Raw genomic sequence first — 25,080 nt, 5'->3', positions numbered from 1 at the left:
GGTTGCCTAAGACTGAAGAGAAGAACACAAGGTTTTGCAATTTCAATTGTGAACTTTGTTTTGGACTCTAATTTGAGTTTGAGTTTACTTCTTGCTCTTTTCAGCTGTTGCTCAAGGCAAGTTACATGGAAAAGACAGATCAGGATGAAGGCAGGAGCAGACTTTGATAGCAACGCCAGTAGTTGGAAAGTAGAGCTGGTGCCAGACATATGATTTCTATGGTCTGTGCCCCAATACTGGCAGGGAGAGATAGAGAATAAGTATTCCTGCATATAATCATGAAGAAGTTGAATCTGGGCAGAGAGCCAGATACAACTTCTGCTGACATATTCATTTACAATTACTATGCTACATTCTAGAGAGTTGCGCGGGGACAGAAATCCCACCCGTCCCCGCCAAAGTCCCACCCGTCCCCACCCGTCCCCGTGAGGAATCCCACCCGTCCCCGTGAGGAATCCCTCCATCCCCACCCGTCCCCGCGAGGAATCCCCTCCGTCCCCACGAGGAATTCCGTTCGTCCCCGCCCGTCCATATAAACTTCAGAAATAGTTATTTCATTTAATTATGCTACTGAATTAAAGGCTCTGGTAGAAACCCATTTACAAATAAGCAAAAAGACTTTATTAATTTGAAAATATTAATTGGGAAGAATACATACTTTGCAAATGGGTTTCTACCAGAGCCTCTAATGTTTATAAATTTTTATCAACACAACTAATATACTACTTTATCCTGAAGCAAAATAAAAAAACGAAATATAATTCTTTTCCTACCTTTGTTGCCTGGTTTCTGCTTTCCTCATGTTCTCATTCAATTCCTTCCATCCACTGTCTCTCTTCCTTCTGCATCTTCCATTTGCTCTGTTACTGTGCCTCTCCCTTTCTTCCCCCTTCCAAATTGGTCTGGCACCCATCTTCTTCTCTCCGCTCCCCCCATAGTCTGGCATCTGTCTTCTTCCCTGCCAGCGTCTTCTCCCTACTCTCTCTTCCCCATTTCCTTTCAGCGTCCTTCTCCCCCCATCTTCCCCATGTCCTGTCAGCGTCCTTCTCCCCCCTCTGTCTTCCACATGTGCTTTCAGTGTCCTTCTCCCCCCTTTGCTTCCCCATGTCCTTTCAGCGTCCTTCTCCACCCCCCCCGTCTTCCCCATGTGCTTTCAGCATCCTTCTCCCCCCTCTGTCTTCCACAAGTGCTTTCAGAGTCCTTCCCCCCCCGCCCTTCCCATGGCCTTTCAGCGTCCTTCTCCACCCCTTTGTATTCCCCATGTGCTTTCAGCGTCCTTAACTGCGAATCTAAATTACCTTATTACAGCTGCTGTAAGAAGATAATTTAGATTCGCGGCTACAGGGCAGGGAGGATTGTCGGACCGGGGCTGTTGTCGGTCGGTCGGGGAAGTGCCACAAAAGTAAGGGGACCTGGCTGGCTGTGCTGCAACCGGGGCGGGGTGTGGCGGGGCGGACCGCCCCCTCCCTTGGTAGCCACTCGAACCGCGAGGCTACTCTCCTCCTTACCTGCACTGCCTGCAGCACAGAGCCAAACGGAAGTCTTCCCGACGTCAGCGCTGACGTCGGAGGGAGGGAGGGCTTTGTTTAAGCCCTCCCTCCCCTCCGACGTCAGCGCTGACGTCGGGAAGACTTCCGTTCGGCTCTGTGCTGCAAGCAGAGAAGGTAGGGAGAAGAGCCGCGCGACTGAGTACATCCAGCCCCGCAGGAACCCCGCGACCCTCGGAGGCGTCCCCACGGGATCCCCGTGACCCAAAGGGGGAACCCGTGGGATGCCCGCGGGTCCCGCGGGATTCCCGTCGTCCCCGTGCAGCTCTCTACTACATTCAAGAATAGTACACATTTGCCTGTCCCTGGAAGGCTTATAGGGACTGCGTCTTAAAGTTACTTTTGGGGGGAAAAGGTGTTTTATTTATTTTTTGCCAAAGCAACTTGAAAAAAAACAGAAGGAACTAATTTTTGTTGATGAGATCAAAAGGTGATACAACTGGAAGTAAATTTTGGCTTAATATTCCAGGCCAATGTTTGTTAAAGTATCAAGAATTTAGAAACTATACCTATGAACCCCAGGATGGATACTGTTTTTGGTTGAAAAAGTTTATTTATTTTGATTTATATCTCATCCTCACAGAAAGCTCAGGATGGGTCACATGAGAACATACATAGTTTCATCAAACAGAGGGAGAATCAATCTACAGACAGACAGGGGGGAGCTCATCATCAGCATACTAGAGAGACAGGGAGTCTGCATGCAAGGGGCATACTGCAAGGGTCCATGATTATATGTAAAGTACCAGGTCCAAACTGGTGATAATCAGAAGGTTTTCATTGCTCTCCTGAAGACCATCATGGGATCTAGTGACTTGATCTGCATGGGCAACTGGTTCCATAGCTTGGGGAGGAAATGGCTGTAGGAACGCTTGCATGCTGTTTCCAGTTGGATGGATCTTCTAAGGGGGAATGCTGAGCCATCTCTCGATTTCGGAGTGGAGAGAACAGCTAGGCACATAGTGGTGCAGTTTGGCAGACATGTAGCTAGATGCCTTACGGTGGAGGATTTTATGGACCAGTACAAGGTCTTTGAAGGCAAAGAGCTTGCTGATGAGCAGCCAGTGATTTGAGCGTAATGCAGGCTAGGTTCTTTAAGAGGTGGAGTGCCGCATTTTGTACCCGCTGTAGACTATTCAGATCTTTTACCATTAGGCCGTTAAACAGTGAATTGCAGTAGTTCATATGTGAGAGTACATAGGAGTAAAGGAGATGAGCAAAATCCGGTTCAACGAGGTAAGGTTGGATCTTCCGTAGCTGGCGTAGATAATAGAATAAGGTGCAGACCACCTGAAAGATGTAGGTAGGGAGAGATAAGTGGCCGTCCAGTATTACGCCAAGGCTGCAGACCTGGTCCTTTGCGGTTAGAGTTGTCGATTCTCAGGACAATGATGGGCAGATGAAGTGTGAGCTCTTTGTCCTGATCCAGAGGATTTCAGTTTTAGACACACTGAGTTGAAGTTTGTTGTGAGTCATTCAGCTCTTCATGTTAGTAAGGCAGTCGTCTAGGTTGGCAAGTTGGGAGGCCCATTCTTTACCCAGCGGGAGTAGCAGCTGCATGTCGTCTGTGTATGAGTGAATCATGATTTTGTATTTCTCGGCAATGTCAATAACTGGCTTTATGTACAGGTTGAAGAGAACAGTGAACCTCCTTGGGGGAACTCCGCATTTTATGGGCTTAGGTTGTGACTTGGCTGTAGAAGTTGTCTGGGTTTAAGTTGCGATAAGGACGTTACCATGCTATATATGTGACCCTGGTCTCATTAACTGTACTAGCAAGAGGAGATATTTTTATCTGTGTTGACCATCCAGAGGTAGCACAGGCACTGGTAGCAATATACCTCACTAGGAATTTTCTATCTGGGCTTCCTGTATGAGAAAACCCAGAGGAGCAGCTATGAGGTCCCAAAGGTCAAGGTTTTTCCCTCCAGAATAGAGGAAGAAGTGAAAGAGTCTTTTGCCACCTTTCTACCAAACTGAAGAAATGGAGCACAGAGCTCTTGAATCAGTGAAGTCCCAGTAATGAACAAAGCCATGGACAAAGAAGTAGAGTGTTGAATACTAGGCAAGTTCAATATAAGTACTAAGTGAAGAAAGAAGTTTATATTTTACCTTTTCTTTCTGCCTTCCAGAAGCAGTGTGAACTAAGCAGTCATGAGTCTCAGGTTCCGTGGAGAGTGGGCTCTAAGTATTAACCCAGTCATGGAACAAAATGAAAAGGGATGCCTCAAGCAAATGAAAAATGGGGCATACTACCACGAGGGGAATTTTGTCATGCACTCTGTGGCAAGCAAAAGACAACAATCCATCTGCAGTCTTGTGAGGGTAGAAGGCAGACACATTGAGGAGAAGACCACCAGGAGTGAGATGCGACACCTGAAGAATCACACTCAGGTAGTTCGAGTCTGGACACCAACAAACCAAGCAGATTCTAGGATATAGAAATACTTATTTTGTACCTGGGACAATGGAGGGTTAAGTGACTTTCTCAGAGTCACAAAGAGCTGCAGTGGGGATTGAACCCCGTTTCAAGTTTCAAGTTTATTATTTCTCTTGATTAATCGCTTAATCAAATTCTAAGCGATGAACATTTTAAAATACTTTCAATGAGAGATAAACAGTACAAACTTAAATACTAACATCGGGTTTTCATTACATAGGGTAAGATAGGGTTTTGAAATACAATTGATTAAAGAAAAGAAAAGCAAAACAAAGGAGGGTTAAGTGATTTTCTCAGAGTCACAAAGAGCAGCAGTGGGGATTGAACCCCGTTTCAAGTTTATTATTTCTCTTGATTAGTCGCTTAATCAAATTCTAAGCGATGAACATTTTAAAATACTTTCAATGAGAGACAAACAGTACAAACTTAAATACTAACATCGGGTTTTCATTACATAGGGTAAGATAGGGTTTTGAAATACAATTGATTAAAGAAAAGAAAAGCAAAACAAAGGAAAAGCACAATAGGGAAACATATAATGCTAAAACATAAAGTAATAAAATCACTGGCCTTAAAATTATTGAATTAAATATTAAAAGCATCATTAAAAATAAATGTTTTTAGATTACTTTTAAATTTTCCTAAATCCTGCTCCTTTCGTAAATAAATTGGAAGAGCGTTCCAAGTCTGTGGAGCGGTTACCGAAAAGATAAACTGCCGTCTGGTATTAATAATCTTCAATGAAGGAATGGTCAATAAATTTTGCTCATTAGATCTTAAGGTTCTGCTTGGGTGATATGGTATTAATAGCTTATATATGAATGCTGGAGTCTTATAGAATAGAGACTTAAAGATAAGCAAACAAAGTTTATATGTTATCCGATGGATAACTGGAAACCAATGTGCATTTTTTAAAAGGGGTGTAACGTGATCGAATTTTCTGGATTTAGTGATGAGTTTTATGGAAACATTTTGAATAATTTGTAGGCATTTGAGTTCGTTTAGTGATATACCCTTAAAGAGAGCATTACAGTAATCTAATTTAGAAATCACTAAAGAGTGAATGAGAATGTTTAACGATTTTGGACATAAAAATTTTGAGATAGATCGAATCCTACGTAATCTATAAAAGGTGGTTTTAACAGTATTACTGATATGATCATGGAAATTCAGTTTGGTGTCAAAAATCACCCCTAAGATTTTTATATTATTAACTATTTGTAGGAGAACATTTTTTATGGTGAGAGGAGCAATGAGAGTAGAATTTTCTTTCCATGGGAAGAGCATCACGTTTGTTTTTTTGATGTTAAGAGCCAGTTTATTTGTATTTAGCCATTGATGAACCTGGTCAAATTTCTCACTGATCTCTCGGATATCAGATATTTTGTTGGTATCTATTGGATGCAGGAGCTGAATATCATCTGCATATGCAAAAACCTGAAAACCTACGGATTGACATAGGGTAATTAAAGGAGCAAAAAAAATATTAAATAACAGAGAGAGAATAGACCCTTGAGGAACCCCATAAGTAGATGATGATGATTTAGATGTAGAGTCTTTAAAGAGGACGGTGGAAGTGCGATCTGTTAAATAGGATATAAACCATGAAAGAACTTCTTTTATAGTGTTCTCAGACCAAACACTATAAAAGAAGAAGACTTGCCTTAACATAAACCAAACAGAAAAGGCAAGCGAGATGTATGAATCAACCAACAGTTACATTTACTCTCAAAGTCCAAACAACACTTTAGCATAAAGCCCCAATAAAGTAACTTGATTTGGAATCGGATCTTTCAAAAGAAGTCCCAACTAGGATCCAAGTTTTCTTCAGGGGACAAACAAATAACGATCCTGAATGAAATATAGATCTTGGTAAAATAATACTAAAAGTGCAGATCATGTCGGCGTCTTTGCAGAGTAAATGCGCTTATTCTGTGAAGATGCCCCCTTGTTCTCAGGCCACTGCACTAGCAATTAGGCTCCTCCTCCACTCCCAAGTGTGTGAAAAAACCCCTTCACCTAAAGTGTATGTAGAGGTACATGGAGAAGAAAAGAAAGGAATGTAGCTAAGAGAAGCTAGGAAAAGGAGGAATTCATCTAAGCGATATATGAGAGTGAAAACAGGGAAGAATAAAGTTTATTCCTTTCATAACCCTAAATGAGACATTCCAAAAAACTAGAAAGAAAGACTACTGAAGAGTCATCAGTAGCCAAAATACTTAAGGATCTGAAGATTTAAAAAATCTGCTTTTAGTGAGCTTGTAATTTCCTGTGTACAAACAGAACATTTTTGGGGAAAAAAACCCCCAAAACAACCAACCAACCACCAGTAAATTAGAGTTTTAAATTCACAACCCAGTGTGCTGTGACTAATTTTAAAAAAAGCAAGGACTGGGTCAAAAGAAGACACAGTGTGCTGCCTAGCAGTTGTGTTCCACATCAGGGTCTTGAATTATGTCTCCCCCCCCTCCAACTCAGGACCCTAACAAATAAAAGTTCATCTGTAGTCCCAATAATTTGCCACTATCCAAGAGAGTTCGCTGGGGGATCCAGCTATATATGATTGCCTTCTACGGTTTTGAGTATTGAGTTTCTTTAAAATGGTGTGGTGGACTGATTTTATTTCTTTATTTTTTAGTCCGATATAGTTTTCTTATGTATTTCTTTGTTGTTGAATTCAACAAAATGTAATTTTCTCAAAGTTTATATAACGCAAAACACAAAAACTCTCCTCTTTTGCAGGATAGATGTAATGAAATAAAAGGCCACAGTCTTTCCCATGGCAATTTCAAATCATGCTAAAGCATCAATGTCATGTACCTGAATACATGCAATATTTACAAAATAAGCCTTCATATTTCTGAGCAGCACAGACAAAACAATTAAAATACATCTACAACAATTATGACCAGTATACACAGTATAAATGATATGAATGAACATGAAGTTTATTGAATTCAAAAGTTCCATATCAGAAAAGAAACCTAGATGGGTCTATTCTGAAGACCTTATACCAGAGGTTGTGGTAAAAGCAGATAACGTAGCTGGTTTTAAGAAAGATTTGGACAAATTCCTGGAGGAAACGTCCATAGTCTGTTATTAAGACATTGGGGAAGCCTCTGCTTGCCCTGGATCAGTAGCATGGAATCTTGCTACTCTTTAGGTTTTGGCCAGGTACTAGTGACCAGGATTGGCCACCATGATAACGGGTTACTGGGCTTGATGGACCGTTGGTCTAATCCAGTAAGGCTATTTTTATGTTCTTTGTCAGATTTGCTCATCTACTGCTAAGTACACAGAACAACAGTTCTGAAGAAGCCGTACTTACCTGCACATGGCCTCAATGGCATCTCGATCCAGAAAGTCATGGTCCCTCTTGACTGCAGTAATGTTAATGGGAAAAAGATGATCTGCAGGAGTGAAGAAGAGATCAGAGGTTAAGAAACAGCCTGATTTAAAAGGTGAATTGTTTCAAAATCAGCAGCTACCTCTTATCTAACTTCTTGAGGGGCAAGAAGGTCAAAAGAAGCTGCTGATCCTATTGTCACATATACTATAAAGATGCATGCCTCGCAGAAGGTAAAATTATGGTCATACCTGTTAATTTTCTTTCCTTTAGAAGCAGCAGATGAATCCAGAGACTAGTGGGTATAGCTCACATCGACCAGCAGGTGGAGATAGAGAACTGATTAACAGTTGGCCTTAAAGGCTGGTGTTCCTTCAGTTAATTCAGTTATGCACTTTGCCCAAGCATCCCGAAAGGAGAATGAGCAGCCACAAACTCCATTCCAGTAAAAACTTTGTCTTTCTCTTCTGAATACCATTGATATTTTTCTCTTTTTTTTTTTTTTTTTTTAATTCAATTGAAATTTTTTCTTTTTTTTTTTTTTTTTTTTTCAGTCATGAAATAATACACTTACCAACCATAGCCCCAGGTAACCTAATGACCTAAACACCCTACACACAGCCCGTGCACTTGGGGAGGGGCTCTGGATTCATCTGCTGCTTCTAAAGGAAAGAAAATTAACAGGTATGACCATAATTTTACCTTCCATAGCAAAGCAGCAGATGAATCCAGAGACTAGTGGGATGTAGCAAAGCAAACTCAAACTGGGTGGGACGCCAATGCCGCCTCTGCCAGCACTGCTGCGCCAAAACTCGCCTCTGAACGGGCCGCTACATCTAACCGATAATGCTTTGAAAAAGTATTCCCTGACGACCAAGTGGCCGCCCGGCAAATCTCCTCTAATGACATCCCCCCGGACTCCGCCCAAGATGTAGCCAAAGCCCGAGTGGAATGAGCATGAAGATGCTCCGGTACCTTCTTCCCTGACAACACATACGCCGAAGCAATAGCGTCCTTGACCCAACGCGCAATGGACGCTTTAGACGCCGCCATCCCTTTGTTTTTCCCCGCAAACGCGATAAAGAGATGGTCCGACCGGCGAAAATCATTCGTCACTTCCAAATAATGGAGAAGCATACGGCGCACATCCAGTAGCCGTACCGACAAAAAACGCTTCCCCCAATCATCCTTCCTGAAGGATGGCAGGAACAAACTCTGGTTCACATGAAAGGACGAAACAACCTTAGGCAGGAAGGACGGCACCGTCCGCACCGTCACCCCAGTCTCCGAGAAACGCAAAAAGGGTTCCCTGCAAGAAAGTGCTTGCAGCTCCGATACTCGCCTTGCTGAAGCCATCGCCACTAAAAAAACTGTCTTTAGTGTGACATCTTTCAACGTGGCCGCTGACAGGGGCTCAAAAGGTGCCCCCTGCAATTTCCCAAGGACGAGCTTAAGGTTCCAAGTTGGACAAATTCGCTTAACCGGCGGCCTGATACGTTGAACCCCCTTGAGGAAACGCACCACGTCCGGCTGTGATGCGAGAGCCGAGCGAGCCACCCGGCCCCTGTAACAGGCAATGGCCGATACTTGAACCTTTAAAGAGTTATATGCTAACCCTTTCTCTACGCCCTCCTGCAGGAACGCAAGAATAGCCGGCAGAGAAGCATGGAAAGGCGCAACTCCGTGTCTTCCGCACCATGCCTCAAAGATTCTCCAGACCCTCGCATAGGAGGCTGACGTTGAAATCCTCTTAGCCTTAAGCAGGGTTGAAATCACCTGTTCTGAATAGCCCTTCTTCTTCAGCCTTGCCCTTTCAATAGCCAGGCCGTAAGACCAAAGCGGCCCGGATCGTCCATTAATATTGGACCCTGAGTTAGCAAGTCCGGAGTTACCTGGAACGCTACCTGCTCGCCTACCGACAGCAGCATCAGATCTGCGTACCACGGCCGCCGTGGCCAATCCGGAGCTACCAGGATTACTCTGCCTCGAAAGCGAGAGATGCGTTGCAACACCCGCCCTATCATGGGCCAAGGTGGGAATACATAAAGAAGGGAGTTCGGAGGCCACGGGAGAGCTAATGCGTCCACCCCCTCCGATCCCTGATCCTTGCGTCGGCTGAAGAACCGAGGCACCTTCGCATTGCGGGAAGAGGCCATGAGATCCATCTCTGGCAACCCCCAACGACGGACTAGCAGGCCGAACGCTCGACCCGACAACTCCCATTCCCCCGGATCGAGAAGAGTTCTGCTGAGGAAGTCCGCCTGCACGTTTTCGTGCCCTGCAATGTGTGCCGCCGATAGAAGCGGAACATGCATCTCTGCCCATCGAAACAAATGACTTGCCTCCTCGGCTAACTGCATGCTCCGGGTCCCCCCTTGCCGATTGACATACGCGACCGCCGTGACACTGTCCGACAAGATCCTGGTCGGTCTGTCGTGAACTCGGGCCTGAAACGCCCGCAGCGCTAACCTGATCGCTCTTAACTCCAGCAAGTTTATGGGCCATTGAGCCTCCTGGGAAGACCAAATTCCCTGCACTGACGTCTGCATGCAGTGGGCTCCCCAGCCCTGCAGGCTGGCATCCGTTGTCACTACCACCCAATCCGGTGTGGCCAACGGCATGCCCCTCCAAAGATGCAAGTCCTGGAGCCACCAGCGCATGCTGTGAGCTGCTCGAGGACTCCACTGGAGACGGACATTGTAGTTCAGAGAAGCTGGAGACCAGCGAGAGAGCAGAGACTGCTGTAAGGGCCTCATGTGGCTCCGGGCCCAGGGAACCACCTCCAGAGTCGCCACCATGGAGCCCAGCACCTGTACATAATCCCAAACGCGAGGTCTGGGTGACCCGAGCAGGAGGCGAATTTGAGCCTGCAATTTCTCCCCCCGATCTCGGGGTAGAAACACCTTCCCCAGAGCCGTATCGAACCTTACCCCCAGATGCACCAAAGACTGCGAAGGGGCCAAAACACTCTTGGGAAAGTTGACAATCCACCCCAACGACTGAAGGAGAGCGATCACTCTCTGCGTCACCGCCCGACTCTCCTGCCGGGAAGAGGCGCGTATCAACCAATCGTCCAAGTAAGGGTGTACCCGAATCCCTTCCTTGCGTAGAAAAGCGGCTACCACCACCATGACCTTGGAAAATGTGCGGGGGGCCGTCGCCAGGCCAAAGGGCATAGCCCGAAACTGAAAATGTTGGCCCAGAATCGCAAACCGCAGATACCGCTGGTGCGGAGGCCATATCGGAATATGGAGGTACGCCTCCTTGAGATCGAGAGACGTGAGGAACTCTCCTGGTCTCACCGCCGCAATCACCGAGCGCACCGTTTCCATTCGGAAATGGCGCACGCTGAGGAATCTGTTGACCCCTTTGAGATCCAGTACTGGTCTGAAGGACCCCCCCTTCTTGGGTACAATGAAGTACAGGGAATAGAAACCGCGGCCTACCTCTTCTGGGGGCACCGGTACCACCGCCCCCAGATCGAGCAGCCCCTGCAGTGTCCTGCGGACCTCTGCTCCCTTGGCCGCACCACGGCACGGGGACACCAAGAAAGAATCTACGACGGGAGCGGCGAATTCTAATTTGTACCCTTCGCGAACAATGTCCAATACCCATTGGTCGGACGTGACTTTGGCCCACTCCGCCCGGAATGCCGAAAGCCGACCCCCTAAGGGCAGGGCGGAGGGAGCCAAGCCCCCGTCATTGTGGAGGGCGACTGGCGGGGGTACGGGCTGACTGCCCGGAAGAGGGTCTCGCCGTCCGAAAGGAACTTCTCTGCTGAAACCGAGGTCTCGAAGCAGAAAACGGGCCAGATGCAGACCTGGAAAAAGGCTTACCAGCCCTGGCCCGCCTAACATCCCGGAAACGCGGCCTAGACGATGCGGCCCTTACCGGAGGCCTAGCCCTGTCCTCCGGCAAACGCTGCGTTTTGGTATCCCCAAAATCCTTGACCAGTTTCTCCAACTCCGTTCCAAACAATAAACCCCCTTTAAATGGAAGTCTCACCAGCCGTAGCTTGGATGCTGCATCGGCTGCCCAATGACGGAGCCACAAGGACCTGCGGGAAACCACAGACAGAGCCATCTGTTTTGCAGACGCCCGAATAATATCATACAAGGAGTCCGCCAAATAAGCCAAGCCGGACTCCAAATCAGCTAGTTCCGAAGGGATAGAACCTCCAGACTCCAGCAAATTATCGGTCATCCCTTGTGACCACTGCAGACAAGCTCGCGCCGCGTAAGAACTGCATATTGCGGCCTGTAAGGTAACTGCAGCCACTTCAAAGGACATCTTTAGGGAGGCTTCAACCTTTCTATCCTGTGCATCCTTAAGTGTCACGCCCCCTTCTACCGGCAAGGTAGTTCTTTTAGTCACTGCCGCCACCAGAGCGTCCACCTTAGGCAATCTAAACCTGTCCAATTCGGTCGGAACGACCGGATACAAGAGCCTCATGGCCCTTGCCACCCGCAAACTGGCCTCCGGCGCCTCCCATTGCGCCGAGATTAGCTCCTGCATGGCCTCATGGACCGGAAAGGCTTTCGACGGCCTACGGGTACCTGCCATCAGGGGGTTACCGGACCCCGTGGCATCTTCCTGAGCAATGTTCAAACTTTGCAAAGCTTTAGTAATAAAAGAAGAAAGCTCCTCTCTATGGAACAACCGGATAGCCGTAGGGTCATCCCCCTCTCTACCCGGGATACTCTCCGCGTCCCAATCCAAGAGCTCCCCTTCCTCCAATGACTCAGGCAGGGAAAAAGGAGATCTGGGCAAAATATCCCCCGCCTCCGCAGACACTAGCCTGCGTTTCTTGGCCCCCTGCAACTGCCCCGGGGATCCTGCCGCCCCTGCCGAGGGCCTATCCTCTGTCCCCTCCCCCCCCTTAGAGGTAGAGGGTACCGCAAGGGCCTGCCCGGCCCCCAGCCTCGGCTGGGTAGGCTGCGAGCGCTGCAATTGAAATGCCTGATGGAGCAACATAACAAATTCAGGCGAAAATGCACCCCAACTAAGAGGCACTCCCCCGCCCTGCTCCGAGCCGAGGGGAGGGGCCGCGCCGGCCACCAGCGCTCTCGCCTGTTCCCCCGCCGCCTCACGTTTGTCCTCCGTGGCCGAGTCCTGCAGGAATCCAGCATCGACTCCGAGCGGCGGGGATATTGCGCAAGAGTCCCGTACCCGGGACATGGCCGCCTCACAAGCCGCCAAAAACGGGTCGTCTGCCGGTGCTTCCAAGCACCCGGCAGAGCACGGCCCCGCTCGTGTTCGGCGCTTCCCGCAGCGCGAACACATCTGACCAGCCTCTTCAGCCATCCCCCCTCGGCCTGCCAAAAAGCTCCGACGCGGGGTTTTTTTTTTTTTTTATTTTGAACACACGCGGCGAACGCCGGCGGCAGACGACTCCGCCCACTAATACGCCCGGCACCCGGGAAACGCGACTCCACTCAAAAAAAGGCAAAGCCAACACTCACCCGGTCCGCCGCTTACCCCCGAAGCCAGGCCATCGTTGGTAAAACGTACTGGAAGCCGCGTTAACCACTGCCCGGCTCAGTACTAGCAGGCAGGCTGTGTATTTTTTTTTTTTTTTTTATACTGGAATGAAGCAGCCAGCCACTATCCTGCACCTGGAAAGGAACCCCTCTATCCAACGGAGGGGAGGGTGGAGCAGGGACCTGGGAGGGCCCAGGTGTACCTCCCAAAGCCGGCACCAATCAGCCAGGCACCCCCACCTACTGAAGAGAACTAGTCTCAACAGAGGAATCCTAACAGAACACCACCTCCATCTATCCTGCAGCAGGCAGAGACCAGGAGCTAGAAGGATAGCTCCAACCCTGCTGGGAGATAGAGCAAAACTGAATTAACTGAAGGAACACCAGCCTTTAAGGCCAACTGTTAATCAGTTCTCTATCTCCACCTGCTGGTCGATGTGAGCTATACCCACTAGTCTCTGGATTCATCTGCTGCTTTGCTATGGAATATGCCTTTGCTTATGAATGTTGATGAAATTCATTTTTAAAGCATGTAGAAGTCAAGGAAGGGAAAAGCACACAAAAAGGAATGATGAAAAAGCTGTAATAAGAGAGCAAGCATGAACAATAAACACAGATTTAGCTAATGTCTTTTCAATGGTAGGTATTTGACTGTTCACAAAGAGTTTACAATTAAGTCTGTGCGTGAAGCGATGGACGATGAAATGATTTGCTCAAGGTTAGCAGGTTTGAACCCTGGCTGCCCTGGAATTCTTTTTGTTGCTAACCATTAAGCTACTCATTCATTTGAATGCAAGCTATTAGTATGACAAAACTGAACTGAAGTGAAATGTATTACTTGAGGAAAACAAAAGTTGCTTATCTGTAGCATTCATTTTTCACAAACAGGTGAGCAATGTCATTGCACAGAGGAGGGACACTCACCTAGACTCAGAACTACTACTATTAATTGTTTCTATAGCGCTACCAGACATATGCAGCACTATACAGAGCCATAAAGAAGACAGTCCCTGCTCAAAGGAGCTTACAATATAAACAGACAAGACAAAATAGGATGTCATGGATACAGTTAAGGGGAACAGTTAATCTGCTGGCTAGGGCAGTGGGGAGTAGGGTTATGGATTAAAGGCTACATCAGAAAAGGTGGGGTTCAGTCTGCTTTTAAAGAAGAGAAGGAAAGTAGCTCGGCGATCAAACTCAGGTAATTTATTCCAGGCACAGGGGGCAGCTAGATGAAAGGAACAAAGTCTGGAACTGGCAGTGGAGGAGAAGGGTACAGCTAAGAGCAGCTGATCTGAGGAACAGAGTTCTCTGGGAGGTGTATAAGGAGAGAGAAGAGAGGAGAAGTCCCATCCCTAAGAATTATAAATACTATTTTTTCTGTTACAGCTCCTGAAATATGGAACGCATTGCCAGCCTATATCAAAGAAGAAAAAACACTTATCATATTCAAAGGAATGCTAAAATGCTGGCTATACAAGGATGCTTTCAAGAACCGACCCATGCGAGACAGTTTGATATTTATTTTTTTAAGAAAAATAAAACTAAATTATTTATCCTTCTAATGTTCTGACTTATACGAGTCAACTTCATGCACTTCTCTAAAACATAGATCTCTTACCTCCCCTTATGTTTTGACTTTTTTTGTTCTTCTTTCCTATATTTATTGTAGTTCTTCCCGCTCTCCTCACGTGCAAGTTTGTAATGTCTTGGCCTTCAATGCATTTTAAACAGTATGCACTCCTACTTTTATTTGTAAATCGCTTAGAAATTACGATAATGCAATGGGGATGGGCGGACCCGCTATGCCTAAGGCCTGATTGGTCCAGGCTTCTAGAGCCTGGGCCAATCAGGCCTTAGGCTTCGCGGGATGGGCCAGGAAGGGGCGGGCCCGCCTCATTTCGACTAGGCGGGCCTGCCGGCTGGACAGGCAAGACCCCTCCGGACTGCAATTAAAGGTTAGTTTGGTGGGGGTGAGGTTTGGGGTTGTTAGCGCAGGGGGGGGGGGCGTCTTCCGGCAGGAGGGTTTGGGCACCCTCCTGCTGGCGATGGTAGTGTTGGGGGGGATTGGGGGCATCTTCCGGCAGGAGGGTTTGGGCACCCTCCTGCCGGCAATCGGACAGGCAGCCACTATACTTATCGCGGCAGGGAGATCTCTTGCCGCGATAAGTGTAGCTGCCGCGTCTACTCTAACCTGATTCTGTAACCGGCGTCTGTAACATGGACGCTGGTTACAGAATCGGGGTTTAGTGTAGGCCCGATTCTGTATAGGATGCCTCTCCTGGGCCGTCGTATAGAGAATCCGGGCCTAGGTGTCTGTCTATGGGGCCAACCATTACTGGAGTCGATACTTTGGGTTTAACTTTCCTTTTCCCCATTCGATTTTAAATAATTATTAACATACATACATACAGCTCTGACAGTCCTTCGTGTCTCGATGTCCCCCAATGTCTCCCAGTATCTCCAAAGGGGCTCCCAAGGGGCTTGACGTGCCCCTTAGGGCACGCCCCTTTGGCCACGCCCTGAGGTCACGCACCACAGTGGCGGCGTCCTTTTCACTCTCTAGTGTAGGACCCGGCTGACATCAGGGCTTCTGTCTCGGCGGGTGCCCACCGAAATTCGGCACCCGAAGTCACTGGCTCTAGATGTTTTCAGAGCACTGCTATTATCTGGAGCACAGGAACAAACCCCCAAACGCTGCACTTCTCACTCAGGTAGCCTCCATGGATAGATAGTAGCGGCGTCCTTTTCACTCTCTAGTGTAGGACCTGGCTGACGTCAGGGCTTCTGTCTCCGTGGGTGCCCACCGAAATTCGGCACCCGAAGTCACTGGCTCTAGATGTTTTCAGAGCGCTGCTATTATCTGGAGCATAGGAACAAACCCCCAAACGCTGCACTTCTCACTCAGGTAGCCTCCAGAAATATTTTCTTAGATTATTCTAGAGTCTGTCCCCTTTCACCTTCATCCTATGCCCCCTCATTCCAGAGCTTCCTTTCAGGTGAAAGAGGCCTCTCTTCTGGGCATTTATGCCACCAAGGTATTTAAGAACATAAGAATTGCCACTGCTGGGTCAGACCAGTGGTCCATCGTACCCAGCAGTCCACTCCCGCAGCGGCCCTTAGGTCAAAGATCAGTGTCCTAACCGATAGCCTTACCTGCGTATGTTTTGGTTTAGCAGGAACTTGTCTAACTTTGTCTTGAATCCCTGGAGGGTGTTTTCCCTTATAACAGCCTCCAGAAGAGCGTTCCAGTTTTCCCACCACTCTCTGGGTAAAGAACTTCCTTACGTTTGTATAGAATCTATCCCTTTTAACTTTAGAGAGTGCCCTCTCGTTCTCCTTACCTTGGAAAGGGTGAACAACCTGTCTTTATCTTCTAAGTCTATTCCCTTCATTATTTTGAATATTTCGATCATGTCCCTTCTCAGCCTCCTTTTTTCAAATGTCTCTTTGGCCAAGGATTTGAATCACCTATTTACGTCTTTCAACTCTTACTAACAGTTTCGTTGTGCCTTAAAAACACATCTCTTTACTGAATCTTTTGGGAATTGGATATATTTTGTTGTCGAAACTCATTTTTATTCTTTATCTTTTGTGAATTGCATTGACCTTAGCAGTATAGAAGTGAGTTTTTATGTTTATGTCTCATATCTCCCCTTTCCTGCTTTTCTTCCAAACTTTACATAATGGGACCTTTAAATCTGGCCCACTAGACAAGGACCACAGACCATTTTAGAACCCACCCTCTAGGCCATCTGCATATTGTTCATGTCTTTTGAGGGTGCAGTCTCCAGAACTGTACATTACAGACTTTACTTTTGGCAAAAAATCTTTCTTAATAGCAATTTAAAACAAGAACACCCTCTCCTGACAAGTTTCAGAGGTACTCACCTGTTTTTGGCTAGGTGTAAGTAAGATGAATTGGAACAGGATATAGTTGAAATTATTTTTGTATTATTGGCAATGTGACAGGATAAGCAGCAGCTCCAGAACTTGGCAAACACAACTTCCTTCTTTTCTGTGCACACAGGCTATTGTTTTAGAAGTGAATTTTCCTTACCCTGACATCATTCCAAGGAAAGTTCTGCTAGGATGGATACTAGAAGATTACACATCAGCCTATTATCTCATTAGCTTCCACGTTCTGTGTGTGAAATATCACGCTGCAAAAGGTTCTCAGGGATTTGGACTTTTTTTTTTTTCCATTTTTTACTGATGGATCAACTGCTGAAAATAATTACTACATTGAATCTTTAGTGAGTGGAGAATGGGAGAACTATATATTTCTTACTGTCCTAGAATTATGAGAAAAGAGGAAAAGGTGAAAAGCCTGAAAATGACACAGTGTTATGAGATGGTTTATTGTGACAAGAATTTGGCTCCTGAATTATCATGATGGCTGAAAGAACTGCTTAGAATGTACACAGTCACCTAAAGATATTTGGATAAACTATGGTAGGTGTTTTTTTTTTTTTTTAAAGATTGGTCAACATAATTAAAAAAATGAAGTTTGCTAATAGGTACACATTAGATTAATGAAACTTTACCTCATAATCTAAAGTTTATGTAACTGAACAGCTAAAGGTTAAATAAATAGCCTTTTAACTTGTTGTTGGGGGTCTTTGTTTTGCCAGGCATTTGTTTTAAAGTTTTTAGGGTTCAAAATCTTTTTATTAAGTCTTTCAGAAAAGGAACCACTACAGACAACAACAAAAATATGTGTATCACATAACATTTTAAAAAGGAAACAGCTCTCTAAAATAACAATCCTTCAAAAGCCTCCCTCCCCCACCCCTCACTTTGATACCCCCCAATACCCAGTGAACTTCTTTCCCATTCAAAATTACACACTTCAGTCTGTGAAAATTCTTGTTATATACATCAGTGTGCCAACAATTTCCACCTCCTGCCAGCCTCACACTATGACTGTATATGGTCTTTATCTGTTGTCATTTTCTCTTTTTCTATGTGTATATTTTACTTTTATCATTTCATACAGTATGATGATGTTCCCATTTGCCCTCAATCTCTGTGTTATCCCTTCAGTTAATGTAGGTAAAGGCTTTCCACCTGTCCTGGAGATCCCACAACCACTCGGGTTTTCAGGATATCCACAATAAACACACTACACCGGAGACTCAGAATATACAAATTCACCTAATGCATATTCATCATGGATATCCTGAAAAGCATACTGGCTGTGGGATCTCCAGGACAGGTTTGGGAAGCCCTAAAAAAATGTAATAGAAGAAGTCCAAGGCCCTCCATTTGCATGCCCCACTGCTCTCAACCATCAAACAGCCCACATACTCCTCCACTGAGTTTTAAAGAGTCTTGTAAGTTTTATTTATTGGTGGAACACCAACCCAGGATTCCCATTACAGTATATAAACCAAAACCTCCATATATTCAGGTTCATCACAAGCATGGAATTGGTTGCTTAAAAAAAAAAAAAAAAATCTTGGAAAATATTGCCGTATCTTGTGAATTTAATTTTCAAATTCCACTTCTTAAAGATTGGGATTGTTTTATTTGATACACATCCAGTACTCTCCATGTTGTGTGTACTGGTTCACCAAGGGACTCTTTTTCCCAAAAGACAGAAAACTAAAAAGTGGTATAAAGGGGCAGCTGGATGTTTTTCTCGTCAAACCCTTCCAATTCGCTATTTTCTAGATGGCTATCTATGCCGTCCATCTACAGTTCATCTAAATCTCAAAGGGCATGTTAGAGGCATGGTGTGGGTGGGACTTGGGTGGGCTCATGACCTGGATGTTTTTCTGTCATAATCGAACATTTAAGAATATGTCTAAGGCACAATTTAAACGTCTAGGGCTAATAATCTTTTAACAATTAAAAAGTACCAAAACGGTACCCAAACTGACCAGATGACCACTGGAGGGATATAAATATGACCCCCCCCCCACAATCACCTCTCATCCCCCCCACTCATCCCCAACACTGCCCCCCTCTCATCCCACAAAGATGTGAATGAAATGTTACATACATGCCTGTCCGACAGCTTCAGATGTTATGCCCAGTCCTAGTAGACTATCAAGCAAATTCCTGGAGTAGCCTGATAGGTGGTGTAGTCAGTCATAGATATGACTCTAACCCCTACCCTTGTAGTTGTAGTGGAACATGTGAGCCTTCCAAACCCCATCCTAATAGCAACATATAAGTGCCACTTGCAGGCACAAGGGCTATTGGTGTAGTGTACAGTTGGGTATAGTGGGTTTTGGAAGCCTCACCATACAATATAAGGGGGCTATGAGACAAATACTAGGACTTTTTATGTGAGGTTCACTGCAATGCCCCCTAGGGTGTCCCACTGCTCTGCTAGGATGTCTATTTGGCCAGCCTACTAAGAATGCTGGCCCCCTTCTATGAGCCAATGGTTTGTTCTATGTGTTTTTCTTTTGTATTTTTTTTTCGCATATGGTTCAAAAATATAGATGCACTGAGCACAAACATCCATTAAAAACAAAACAAAACAAAAAACAAGATGGATGCCTTTCAATTTTGAAAATGGACTCATTTGGTACTGAATTTTTGTGCGTGTTCTGCAAAATGTCTCAACTCGGATTTAGACATCATATCAAAAATGTCTCTCTAAATGAAGGTCTATCCAGAAATGAGTAGGAAGATGAGTGCTACAGATAAAGAATACAGCTAGCTCTCTCTACCTACAGCAGCATAATGGAGATGCATATAATTCAAACTTTTCCTATCAAGAATGTAAAATGGCATGATATCACTTCCAATTTAGATCAACAGAAGATTTAAAATTTGTAAGCAACCTCTTCAAATGATATGACTAAAAGACAGAAAATCCTCTGAAGTGTTTCCAGCATACCTTCATAAAGCTGAGCATACTGTGGGAAACCTGCTGCCCGCAGCCAATCACATGCTTCCTTGGCCTCGATTTCTGTAAGATAAGACAAACACCCTGCGGTTAGTGAATTGGCAAGCAAGACATTCCTTTGTAGAAGTTTTATTTCACTAGGGGAACCATACTGGCATGTACGTAAATATTCAACTATTGAAATATGGCTCGTTCCCAGACTTTGCCCTTCATTAGTGGGGTTTTTTTCCCCCTTTTTTTTTAATTTAGGTTTTTATTTTCTGCTTTCATGGGGTCTCAGCTTAAGTATGTCAATCATGCTATACAGCACAGAGCCTCTCTTGTTTAGTCACAACATCCTAGCATTCATCTCATTAGTGTGATTCAAGAGGGTCTTGTACAGCGTGTAGGTAACTGTTTGAAAACAGGGGATGGTCACAACCCAGAGAGGGACTATTCTTTTGTCACAAACATTGCGATGATCAACATGAAAGGTATTAGTTCCCATAAATCCTGTAATCTCCCGACACACCCACATTCTCCAGAAGAAATTCCTAAATTAAGTTCATAACACCCTGCAGTCTGGAATAATGTAGATAACAGCTGACCCTAAGACTTAAGAACAAGTGACTGATTGTGTGATCAAAGCTCATTCTCATGTGCAGAATAGCTAACTCGGTTACGACTGGCTTGCCTGCAAGCTGCCTGTGTAACTTTACTTTTTCAGTTGATAAAACTTCCAAGATGTTCCCTTCCCTCTCCCCCATCACATACAGACGTATAAAAAACAAATTATCATTGCCAAAATCGAGGTCCATGTACTGGGTCACACTGGGTTTCTTTGGATTTTGTTATGCATTGCTCAATGGTCAAACAATATATGCTGAAATGTAAACCTGAGACACGCAGAGAACAGGGCTTCTCGGGAGCATTGCGATTTCCTAGAGCTAGGCAGCTCAAAATATAATCTTTCTGGTTTGGTTACTGTATTTCTGCATCTGCTTCTCTTCCCAAGTTCATTTCTCTTTTCGCTCCTAATCTACTCAACATACTACATTAAAAAAATTATTAATCACCTCCAAGTATACCCTCAAGCAATTCACAACAAATCATTAAAGCATCCAAAAAATACTACTTCTTTTTTTTTTTTTTTTTATAAATCTTTATTGATTTTTAAACTAAAAACAGTGCCAAACAACTTATACATCATTTGAGATTTTCAAATTTCATATAGTAAATAATAATACAATTTAACATAATATATGATTTAAATAATTCTTAAAGTTTTACTAAATGTCACCATCAGTACTTATTTATTTCCCTCCCTTCCCCCCTCCCCCCATGGATGTGTATAGGAAATGAATAAAATAAATATTATCGTACCTCCATAAATTTAGTCAATGGGCTCCAAACTTTATTAAATACACCACTAAATCCCCTACATTCTGTGTTAATTCTATCATATTTGTATGTAGTGCATACATTCACCCACCAAAAAGTGTAACTTAATCTGTCGTGGTTTTTCCAATTTCTCGTGATCAATTGCATGTCTATGCCCGTCATGATCTTAAAAAAAACGGCTCTTATATTTATCTAAAGTGGGTTTCACATGTAGCATCGTTCCACATATTATAGCTTCATATGATAATGGAACATTTGAGTCCAGAACAAGATTTATTTGTCCCCCATATTGACTTCCAAAATATAAATATAAAAGGACAAAAATATAGCAGATGATCCAAAGTCCCTATATCAATATGACAGTGCCAGCATCTATTAGACTTAGAACTACCTATTTTATTTAATCGAACTGAGGGTCCAAAAATCCTATGTAACAGAAATAACCATGTTTGTCTCATAGATGCTGACATTGTACATTTCAATCTCCAAGTCCAAATTCGTGGCCAACGAGACACAGAAATATACTGTTTTATCTTGATGCTCCAAATATCTCTAAGACTATTTTTTGGCTTCTTATTCAAAAATCCAGAAATCAATTTGTACCACTGGGCAGCCTGATAATAATAATAATAACTTTATTTTTATATACCGCCAGCTATCTTGCGACTTCTATGTCCTACTAGATCAGTTTGGTAGCAAAGGATCTGCAAGCTAAAATAAGTTTAAAAATTTTTCCATTCAGGGAACCCACTCTGAATAACCTGCTTCAACTGCAAGTATAATCTAAAACAAACTACAGTGAATGATGCAGATCTCTCATATTTGGACATGGCCATAGCCCAGCGCCTCTCCCCTCAACCTCAAAGCTTTATAAATAAATATTTGTCTCTCAGGTCTACTTTACTGCAATTTTTGGACTATTCTCTCTGAGGTTGGTGTTAGCATATACCAGAGCTTCCTAATCACGACCTGGGGATGCTAAAAACAGTCAGAATATTTTCCTAACTCTATGTAAGATATCTGTTTGCATATTCAGCTCATGCTCGTTTCATTGTGGATCTCTGAAAATCTAGCTGTGGGATTACCAGAATAGGTTTGTATGTAAGCTCGCTCCAATACAGCTCCCAAATCCTTGACTTTCACCTACAGCACATTAGAAAAATTTTAAAGCACCACAAACACTGATCTAACAAGGCTTCAGAAAATTGTTATTTATAGTGTGAACGTGGACATAGGTACTTAACAATGGGAGACACCCACATATAATAGGAAAACAGTTATTATTTACTGCAAGATTTTATATTCATTGAGTAAATGGTCAGCTAAACTGTTCTCTGCCTAGCAAACCAGTACCAGGGCTGCCAAAGTCTGGTCCTCGAGATCTACTGGCAGGCCAGGTTTTCAGGATATGAACATGTATGAGAGATTTGCTTACTAAGAAGGCAGTGAATGCAGATCTCTCTCATGCATATTCATTGTGGATATCCTGAAAACCTGGCCTGCCAGTAGATCTCGAGGACCGGACTTGGGCAGCCTTGCAATAGACACAGTCCAGGAATAAACCCTGATTTGTTGGTTTCCAAGTCAATTCCAAGGGTAGTTTTGAGATACAAAAAGGCGGTATATTAAATACATTAACCACACCCATATTCTCCAATCAGAAGATAAATTGATAACTTGACCAGGCTAACCCCCTATATCAGGGGTAGGTAACTCCGGTCCTCGAGAGCCGTATTCCAGTCGGGTTTTCAGGATTTCCCCAATGAATATGCATGAGATCTATTTGCATGCACTGCTTTCAATGCATATTCATTGGTGAAATCCTAAAAACCCGATTGGAATACGAGGATCGGAGTTCCTTACCCCTGCCCTATATAATGCATACACCTCATACTACAACTTTAATAAAATAAGATGGCTGCTTGCTCTCCAAGACAGTACAAAACACAGAAAGCCCATTTTCTCAATCGCTCTATATACTTCACTTCAGTTTTGAGCTATAACAGCCTGGCCCTACCACCAAGTGGATAGGTTTTTTTTCCCACACATGGCCCCACTTTTCAATCTCTACTGATTTATGCAAATGAGACCATGAACTTAGTCTCTCCAAATGACCCCGTTATTTCTCCACAGCTCTGAAGCCCTAAATCCACATACATGCAAGTAGCAAGCCAAGAACTCTATTTTTGCCTCAAGAATGATATTTAAATTAGAATTAAAGTGGAGAGCACTATTTTTTCATCAAAACCAGATCTTCATGCATTTTGCAACTTAATATGACTTATGTGGTGCTTTATGGCTTCACTGACTGACAGAAACACGCTTCAAAGCTCAAGAACGAAGACAGATAGTGGAGGTGGTGACAGCTATGAATTGCTGCTCCCTTCCTTCCAGGTAAGGAGGGGGAGAAAGCTCAGATAATGTCTGGGATGGGATAAGGAATATGGGAACTAAAAGGAAAAGAGGTTGCAACAAAAAAAAACCCCCAAAACAAAGAATCCTACTTGCCCCAGTCACCAGCTGCCATGATTTATATTTATCACACTGTTATTTACATGGAGGGGATTTTTTGCTACACCGTGATCTTCTATCTTTACTCATACTATTATTATTATTTCAATTGTTTTCTCCATTACACAATGTAACTTTTTTTTTTTTTTTGTTCCTGGGTAATAAGTGTTCTGTCTTAATTGCCTATACCACAAAAGTATAGAAAATGGCTATCATTCACCTCAAACTTTGCTTTTGTGACCAGAACTTTGATATTTTGAAATGTATCTGTTTTGCAGAACATTCCAGATTGATTCTAAGCTGAGTAAACTGTGAGGCTTTTAACTAAAGCACAGTAGGGTACTGTCATGCGGCAAACAATACTGCAGGCACGCCACACTTGCCGCTGCAGTATTTACTGCGTGGCAATTCAGGCGGTGAGGCTTACTGCAGCTGTGGGCAGAGATGGGCGATGAAAGCAGCATGTTGTAGGTGTATGGCACTTATCTCCAGGTTAGCATAACAGCTTTTACTGCCTGCAAAAAAAAAAAAATATATATATATAGCAGGAAGTAAGGGCTTTTCAAATGCGCTGTTATTGCAGTGCATGTGGACAGAAACCTGTCTCTCAGCAGACACATCTATAAGAACATAAGAATTGCCTCCGCCGGGTCAGACTAGAGGTCCATCTCGCCCGACAGTCCGCTCCACTCCCGTGGTGGCCCATCAGGTCCATGACCTGTAAGTGATCCCTTATATCCCTCAATCCTTTTTATTCTTCCTTATCTATATTCTTCTAACTCAGTGGTCTCAAACTCAAACCCTTACAGGGCCACATTTTGGATTTGTCGGTACTTGGAGGGCCGCAGAAAAAAATAGTTAATGTCTTATTAAAGAAATGACAATTTTGCATGAGGTAAAACTCTTTATAGTTTATAAATCTTTCCTTTTGGCTAAGTCTTAATAATAATATTGTCATTTATAGCTAAAGAGATATGATCAAGAAACTGTTTTATTTTACTTTTGTGATTATGATAAACATACCGAGGGCCTCAAAATAGTACCTGGTGGGCTGCATGTGGCCCCTGGGCCGCGAGTTTCAGACCACTATTCTAACTGTACCCTTCTTTATCATATATCTTCCCTATCCATATCCTTCAATAACTTCTTCTTTCAAGAATTTATCCAATTTCTCTTTGAAACCCTGTAAAGTACTCTGTCCTATCACACCCTCCGGAAGTGCATTCCAGGTATCCACCACCCTCTGAGTGAAGAAGTACTTCCTGGCATTGGTTCTAAACTTGTCCTCTTTTAGTTTTTCTGAGTGCCCCCTTGTTCTTGTAGTTCCCTGTAGGCTGAAGAATCTGTCCCTCTCCACATTCTCAATGCCCTTCATGATCTTATATGTAATGTAATGTAATTTATTTCTTATATACCGCTACATCCGTTAGTGTCTCTATCATGTCTCCTCTGAGTCTCCGCTTTTCCAGGGAGAAGAGCCCCAGTTTCTCTAGCCTGTCTGCGTATGAAAG

General features: G+C 44.2%; 1 protein-coding gene across 1 annotated transcript in view; it reads right to left on the bottom strand.

Moving 5' to 3' along the window:
• DLC1 (DLC1 Rho GTPase activating protein) overlaps nt 1-25,080 on the bottom strand; it is a 691,613-nt gene that overhangs the window by 75,621 nt on the left and 590,912 nt on the right. Inside the window, 2 exon segments of the mRNA XM_033944479.1 lie at nt 7,316-7,397; nt 19,670-19,741. Of these exon segments, the coding sequence (XP_033800370.1) occupies nt 7,316-7,397; nt 19,670-19,741 (154 nt within the window).

Source organism: Geotrypetes seraphini, chromosome 1 (genome assembly GCF_902459505.1).
Source record: "Geotrypetes seraphini chromosome 1, aGeoSer1.1, whole genome shotgun sequence".
NCBI lineage: Eukaryota > Metazoa > Chordata > Amphibia > Gymnophiona > Dermophiidae > Geotrypetes > Geotrypetes seraphini.
The sequence above is the reverse complement of the archived record's forward strand: the minus strand, read 5'-3'. Positions and strand labels throughout refer to the sequence as shown.